Source organism: Myotis davidii, unplaced genomic scaffold (genome assembly GCF_000327345.1).
Source record: "Myotis davidii unplaced genomic scaffold, ASM32734v1 scaffold1017, whole genome shotgun sequence".
NCBI lineage: Eukaryota > Metazoa > Chordata > Mammalia > Chiroptera > Vespertilionidae > Myotis > Myotis davidii.
In genome coordinates, this window is record NW_006288361.1 from 532,115 (window position 1) to 540,534 (window position 8,420).

Genomic DNA, 8,420 nt, shown 5'->3' on the forward strand with positions numbered 1-8,420 from the left:
GTCACCCACCCTTCAGGGTTGGGGTCCCCACTGGGGTGCCGGGCCAGTCTGGGTGAGGGGCTGAGGGCTGTTTTCAGCCTGGGGGTGACTGAAGCTCCCAACCGCACCTTTCTTTTTCTTTTTTTTATTCTGGGCCAGCTTTAGCTTTGGGGCTTGGCTCCAGCTCTCAGGTGTCCGCCGCTGAAAGTAGGTTTCTGGCTTTTGCTTACAATGTTGCTGCTGAAGCCTGGCAGGTTTCTGGGGTTTTGTTTAGCTTCTATGTTACATAGTTGCTTGCAGCTCAGAGGCCTGCAGCCGCAGGCTGAGAACGTTGGAGTCCTCCGTCACTGAAGCAAGCAAGCCTCATGTTAGTTTCAAGCTGCCTGGCTGCCCGCCGCCATCTTGGCTGGCAGTTAATTTGCATATCGCCCCTGATTAGCTAATGGGAAGGGTAGCGGTCGTATGCCAATTACCATGTTTCTCTTTTATTAGATAGGATATTTATGGTCAACTGGTTAATGAGTTAAATATATTAACACCACTTGTACAGAAACTGAGTGCTAAGGATAAATAGGTGCTTGCAGATTTCTTTTTACTGTTTCTAAACCTTGTTTGAGTGCATTAGAATTCTTTTAGAGAAATTTAGACAATATTGATGCCTGACCAATTTAATGAGAATCTCTGATAGAAGAAACCAAGTTATTGATACTTTAATGAGTGTCTTAGGTCATTCTCAAATGCTGCCAGGGTTGAAAGTTTATGCTTTAGGTATTTCATGCTTCTGCTGCTGTTGGTGGTGGTGGTATTACTACCACTATTATTAGTAGTAGTAGTAGCAGTATATTTGTATAAGGAAGGATGTGCACAATCTAAAAACATTGTGTTAAAGATAACTTGTATTTGTCTGTTTGGATTTCTATAAAAAATATAACTGGTGGCTTATAAACAACAGACATTTATTTCTCACAATTATGGAGGTTGCAAAGTCCAAGATCAGGGCGTTGGCAGATTTGTTGTTTGGTGAGGGCCTGCTTCCTAGGTAGCTGTTTTTTGTTTGTTTGTTTGTTTGTTTTTCACTGTAACCTCACACAGTAGAAAGTGCAAGGAAGCTTTCTTGGGCCCTTTTTTATAAGGGCACTAATCCCATTTATAAGGGCTCCATCCTGATGACCTAATCACTCGAGACCTGGTTATACCATCACCTTGGGTGTTATGATTTTAATATATAAATTTTGAAGGGATAAGCATTCAGACCATAGCGTAACTGTTAATTATATGTACAATTCTAGTTTCTGAGTATTTAAGAACCGATTATCTCATGGTCATTATGTATTGATGATTATTGAGTTTTTAAATTATAATGGTGTAGATGAAGCAGTTTAGTGGTTTTCCGTTCCTTTACACCTCTTTGTTTCATGTTTATGTTGACATAAATATCAAATCTGTCACCAATTGTTCCCTTTATATCAGTTTTTATCAAGATACTCTTTAAGGTAAGTGCCTAGATGCAGTTCAGGATGTGATATGCCTGACTGTTTTCTACCAGTCGTTCTCATGAATGTTGACATTGGCCCTTAATGAGGAGGAATCACAGTAGATTGAGGGAAGAGCTGTGAGACTTTTGAAATATGCCATTTATAAGATGGTGTGGGTGGGAGGAGTTCTAAGATACTAGGCATTGCTGGCACAAAAGAGTTGAAGTAACTTAGTTTAAAACTTTTAAAGTAATGCTTTGGGATGCTGTTTCTATCTAAAATGTGTGTTAGTATTCATAGTTTTAAGCAATAAAAATCCCTCTAATTTATTTTAAATTTTATTATTTATTACAAAGGATATTACATATGTGTCCATTTTTTCCCCCCGCCCAAGACAGTCCCCTAGCCTCCACTATCCCCCAGTGTCTTATGTCCATTGGTTATGCTTATATGCACGCATCCTCTAATTTAAACAGAAAAAACATTTTGAAAGCTTATATTGGGTACCTCATAGAGTTTCTTAAATGGTAGAAGAACCAGACTTGGAATCTTAGTCAGGAATAACACTCTAAATCTGTTGTTGGTTGTTGTTGGTAGAGGTTCTGTCACTGACCTGGGACAGTGAGGGCATCAATGTAAGGTGGTATATTCACCACTGTTTGTACTCTCTCAGTGACTTGAGGCAAAAGATACTCCTAAAACTGCTGCCAGTGCTTTTTTGTAAAACTATGGATTAAAGAAAGATGAACTAATTAAAACTGTATTAGCCATTGTTATTGCCCTCAAGCTCACTGGAATGGATTGCTTGTGGTCCTTGTTGCTGCTGTTGCCACCTTTGCTTCCTTCTCTTCCATCTCCACCTCCTCCTTTTCTTGGTTTACCAGAGTGGCAAAACCTGGTTTTGTCCTTGTTTCAGTTGCAGTGGACGTTTTGAGGTAAATACCTTCAGACAGTAATTGATGTCCTTATAGCATGTGTGGATTCTGAGCCCTCCCTGGCTTGTTGCTTTGCTATTGTTTTTATTTGTTTAATGACTTGCTTCAACTAATTCTTTTGAATTGTGTTTTCCTCTCAATGTCTGCTTCTGAAATCATTGCTCAGCGTCACCCCCACCACCCTAAAAGTTTATTAGACTTAGTAAAGGCAAGAAAAAAACCAAAAAAACCACCCAAACCAAAACAAGAAAATTACTCTAGAAACTGCTTCTCCAACAAAGCTCTAGAAGAGAAGGAAGGCTACAATTTGGAATTTCAAAGAAAATATTTGAAGGAAACTTTTCTCTTACTGAAGGACTACAGCTTTTTTCTTTAAAAAAATTTTTTTTATGCCTGGCTTTCTAGGGATTGTTTCTGGGCACTATATTTTAGTGGTCTGTTAATGATTGATTAGAGCAGCGGTTCTCAACCTGTGGGTCGCGACCCCTTTGGGGATCTAACGACGCTTTCACAGGGGTCACCTAAATATATCCAGCATACCAGAGATTTACATTACGATTCATAATAGTAGCAAAATTACAGTTATGAAGTAGCAACGAAAATAATTGCATGGTTGGGGGTCACCACAACATGAGGAACTGTATTAAAGGGTCGCGGCATTAGGAAGGTTGAGAACCACTGGATTAGAGGTTGTTCCGAAATGCCTTGAGCCAATAATTGTTTCATCATTTTTCTTTGAATCTGTTTGTGGTTTGGGGAATGTTTTCAAATTTTAGGAATTTTAACGTTTTTCCTACATTTGGCCAGACACTAGTGTTTGGTTGATCCCTTTAGTGTCTCTTGAGCAGAAGCCGCCTTGTGCATGCAATAGCCTTCCTGACTACCAAGGATCTCCCTATTAAATTTCTGTCTGGTGTGTCATTTTGTTGTCTTTCCCGACCACTATTGTTGGGATTGTTTGCCACTGAGAGAGCACTCTTGCTTTTGACAATATTCCATAAGTGCTCCAAATAAAGGCAGTCCCCTCTTTTAGGGCCAGTTAACTGCCAATCTTTTTGGCCTGTCGTGTCTGCTTGGAGTAAAACTTCTGTGCCACAAACTCAGCAGTACTATGGATGCTGATGCAGTAACCTCTAGTTGAAATATAACATTACTTACTGTGATTTGGTAGATTTTCTTGAATGCTTCTTGTTTTGTTGTATGTCCTTTGATCAATTCTCAGAGACTTTAGTTCTTTTTGATAATATTTTTCTATTTTTTCATTAGTTTTAGGGGAGAGGACTTGCTGAGCTCCTTGCAGAGTCATTTTGGGAGCTCTGGCGTCTCTATTCTTTTTAATGGTCTGCAGTCTTCATACTGCAGCCAGCCGCTTCCACTTCCCTGCAAGCTAGTAATTTCACCGCCAATTTTAAAAAGTCTTTATATTGCTCTAAGAATAAAAAAACCAGAAATTCTAACATAGTCTAAAATTGCCTCTTATATAGTTTTATCTTACATGAATCTAACTTCCCCTCCCCTCCCCTCATTCTGGACATTATCCAATCATCATCATTAATTTAGGGAGCACTTTGCCTTTACAAATCAAGGCTCTGATCTGTGGCATAAGTGTTGGAATCTGAGGCATACAGATTTGAATTTCTGTTCTGTATTTATTAGCTGTGTGACTTTGAGTAGTTTGGTAACTTTTCTGAGTTTTTAAAAATCTAAAATAATGGTGATGGAGATCATCTCTATCTATCCTTTATAATAAAAGGCTAATATGCAAATTGTCCCCTCGACCGGGTGTTCAACCAGGGGGCAGGGTTGGCCAGCCAACTGCCCGTGGCCCTTCCCTCTGGCCCAGTCAGTCCTGATGGACCCCAATCAGGGTGGGCCTGCCAGACCCCACCCATCCACAAATTTGTGCACTGGGCCTCTAGTTTATAGATATAAAAACCTTAAGTGACCATTTGACTGTTCGACTGGTAGCTATGACACACATTGACCACCAGGGGGAAGACGCTGAACGCAGGAGCTGTACCCTGGTGGTCAGTGCACTCCCACAGGCGGAGCACTGCTCAGCCAGAAGCTGGGCTCACTGCTGGTGAGCACAGCGGTGGTGATGGGAGCTTCTCCTGCCACTGCAGCAGTGCTAAGGAGCAGCGAGCCGAGTGGTAAGGAGCAGCAAGGAGCAAGGGGTCCTGGACTGCGAGAGGGATGTCTGACTGCTGGCTTAGAGGGATCCCAGACTGCGAGAGGGTGCAGGCCAGGCTGAGGCATCCCCCCTCCCACCCACTGTGTACGAATTTCATGCACCGGGCTTCTAGTATTTTATAATGTTGCTATAAGGCTTAAGTGAGATAATATGCAAAACCGTTAGCATAATACCTTGTAGTTAGAAAGTATGTTTATTCCCCACCTGATATTCTCTTCCTGTCATTTGAGTAAGCACTTTATATGAAATACCAGTATGCATAAGTAGAATCATTCCAGTATTACAGTTCCACCTATTTTAAAATATATTTTTATTGATTTCAGAGAGGGAGAGAGAGATAGAAACATCAGTGATGAGAGAGAATCATTGATCTGCCACTTCTATTGATCTGCCACGTTGGGGATCAAGCCTGCAACCTGGGCATGTGCCCTGACCGGGAATCAAACCGTGACCTCCTGGTTTATAGGTTGATGCTCACTACTGAGTCATGCCAGCTGGGCTCCACCTATTTTTTGAGTAAAAGTTATACCTGAATTTCAGTTTCATTTAAACACATTTATTGAGTACCTCATGTCTAGCTCATAATACCTCACTTAACTTTTAAAAAATGCTTTTGATTGAAATATAACATATTAAGAGTTTTACCTTTAAATCAAGGGCAAATGTTTTCCCCCTTAGAATGAGACTATTAAGATTTTCTTTTTTTTTTTCTTTGTGAATTCTCACCCGAGGGTATTTTTTCCATTGAATTTTAAAAGAGTAGAAGGGAAGGAGGGAGAGAGAGAGAGTGAAACATCAATGTGAGAGAGACACGTCGATTGATTGCCTTCTTCAGGCTCCCCAACTGGGGCTGGGAAACGAATCTGCAACCTAGGTACATGCCCTTGACCAGGAATCAAACCTGTGACCCTTCAGTGAGACACTCTACCACTGAGCCACATGGGCCAGGTTCCATTTTGTTTTGTTTTTTTTTTTGAAAAATATTCACATCTGTAGAAGCAAAAATAGCATAATGAAATTTTGTATACTCTAACCATAGTACAGTGATCATATATATGAAATTAACTTTAGTACATTACTATTATGTAATTTGATAGTCCATCAGATTTTTTAGATTTCCCAATAATGTCTTTATAGCATTTCCCCAACTGATTAGAATCATGCACTTAATAATGTAGTTACCATGTTTCTTTATTTTCCTTTAATATCCTTGAATGGTTCCTCAGCCTTTTTTTGACTTTCATGACTTGATATTGTTTTTCAGAATGTTCCTCAATTTGTTTCTCTGTTATTTTCATAAATTTGTTTAGGCTATGCATTTTGGGGCAGGGTTAAGGTGGTGCCCACCAAGCTTATTTTCTCTAAAGTTATCCGTTTCCCCTTTGTCATTAATAAGTAATGTGTGGAGATATATTAAGATAGTGTAAATATTATTTTTCCCAGTAAAGATTGATCAAATGTTTTTTGCATCCTTTATTATGCTTGCCTCAATCAGTTATTACCAGGTAGATTATTAAAATTTTGGTAATTTCTGGTGTTTTAATTTGAGTGTTCCTGAGTTTTCTTTATCTAATAGTTATAATTATGAAATACTTTGCTGTGAACCTGCTTATGTCATGGGTTTATTGTTTATGTGATTTTTAGATTCATATACTGGACAGACTGGGGAGAAGTACCAAAGATAGAGCGTGCTGGAATGGATGGTTCAAGTCGCTTCGTTATAATAAACACTGAAATTTACTGGCCAAATGGATTGACTTTGGATTATGAAGAACGAAAGCTTTATTGGGCAGATGCAAAACTTAATTTCATTCACAAATCAAATCTGGATGGAACAGATCGGTAAGATTGCCTTATAAATTTACTTTTAACCTTTGATTAAACACCATGTGTCTTGATATAGTCATTAAATTACAAAGCCTGACTTTATCAAGAAGAAATTAGTTTATCTTTTGCTAAGTGTCAAAGTGGAAAAAGAATGTACTTTCAGTTTGTTCTCAAACTGTGACTATTTCTCATCTGTTGGTAGCATTTAGAATTTATGAACTATATTTTCTCCTTCTTTACTCTGAGCTAATTTACTTCTCCAGTAGTTCTCAACTAGAGATAGTACTTCTCTCTCCAAGGGTTTTTGGAAATGTAGGGGGAATTTTGATTAACATGAGGCCTGGGAGTGGTATTAGCATTGTAGCTCTGAGGGGGCATGCTAAACATTTTACAATGTGCTGGATATCCAATACAACAAAGAGTCATCCTACTCAGAATTCCCCATAGGCCCCCTAGGAACTGCATATGGAAGCTCATTTGGGAAATCTCCACATTGGACAGAGGTTGATAAACTTTTTCTATGAAGGGCTAGTTAGTAAATATATTAGGCTTTGTGGGTTATGTATGACTGCTGTTGCAACTATTTACCTCAGCTATTGTGGTATGAAGGCAGCTATAGATAATACATAAGGGAATGAGCATGGCTATGTTCCAGCAAGACTTTATTTACAACACATATAGTGCATCAGTGGGCTGTAGTTTGCTGACTCCTGGACTAGGAGAAAACCTAGTGCATATACATAAACCTAGAATTTCTACTCTGATCATATTCAGATTTTACAAATACATATTTTTATTGATTTCAGAGAGGAAGAGATAGGGAGAGATAGAAACATCAATGATGAGAGAGAATCATTGATTAGCTACCTCCTGCATGCCCCACACGGGGGATCGAGCTTACAACCCTGGCATATGCCCTGACAGGAATTGAACTGTGACCTCCTGGTTTGTAGGTTGACGCTCAATCACTGAGCCATGCCAGCCAGGCTGATCGTGTTCAGATTTTGTTTTATTTTTTTCATGTTCAGAGTTTTATAACACTTCCTATTTACATTCTTGTGTTTGAATGATTATTTAGGTTTCTAATGGTCTCATTCTAAGACTCCAACAAAAATCTAGGGAGCCTTAGGTACAGTTGAAGGAATTTTTCAGAGTAAGCATTTGTAAGTATCTGAATGATGAATCAGGAAGCATTTAAAAGTATTGAAAACTAGGAAAGATTTAAATAATTTATTAAGATAATGTTTTTATAGTCATGGAATTAGAGTATTTTTTGCCTTGTTTAAAAAATGAATGAAATAACTTAAGCCAAGGTGGTTTAAAAACAATCCTATATAATAAAAGCCTAATAGGTCTCATTCAGACTCCAACAAAAATCTAGGGAGCCTTAGGTACAGTTGAAGGAATTTTTCAGAGTAAGCATTTGTAAGTATCTGAATGATGAATCAGGAAGCATTTAAAAGTATTGAAAACTAGGAAAGATTTAAATAATTTATTAAGATAATGTTTTTATAGTCATGGAATTAGAGTATTTTTTGCCTTGTTTAAAAAATGAATGAAATAACTTAAGCCAAGGTGGTTTAAAAACAATCCTATATAATAAAAGCCTAATATGCTATGTGTTCGGTTGTCCAGTTGATCATTCAACCAACGTGTAATATGCTAATGATATGCTAAGGCTGCTCAACTGCTCGCTATGACGTGCACTGACCTCCAGGGGCAGATGCTCAGACTGGTACCGTATTTGCCGGCGTATAAGACGATTTTTTGGCCCTGAAAAATATGCCTCCAAGTGGGGGGTCGTCTTATACGCCAGGTACACTTCAGATAGACTGCCCATAGTGCTTGCCCCGTGCCATAGTGGCCTTCCGATGCCCGCCCACTTCATTCCACATACCGTTCAGGCATCAGCAACGCTGCTGGGTGTATGCTCGGCTGTTATGCGATTTTGCTGTTATGCGATTTTACCACACTCGCAAAATCGCACACAGCCGACCATAACCCCAGCAT

The 8,420-nt window shown here is 39.1% G+C and overlaps 1 protein-coding gene across 1 annotated transcript in view; it reads left to right on the plus strand.

Annotated features, from left to right (window-relative positions):
* LRP6 (LDL receptor related protein 6) overlaps nucleotides 1–8,420 on the plus strand; it is a 134,678-nt gene that overhangs the window by 50,419 nt on the left and 75,839 nt on the right. Inside the window, exon 3 of the mRNA XM_015561665.1 lies at nucleotides 6,228–6,425. Within this exon, the coding sequence (XP_015417151.1) occupies nucleotides 6,228–6,425 (198 nt within the window). The remainder of the gene's footprint in view (nucleotides 1–6,227; nucleotides 6,426–8,420) is intronic.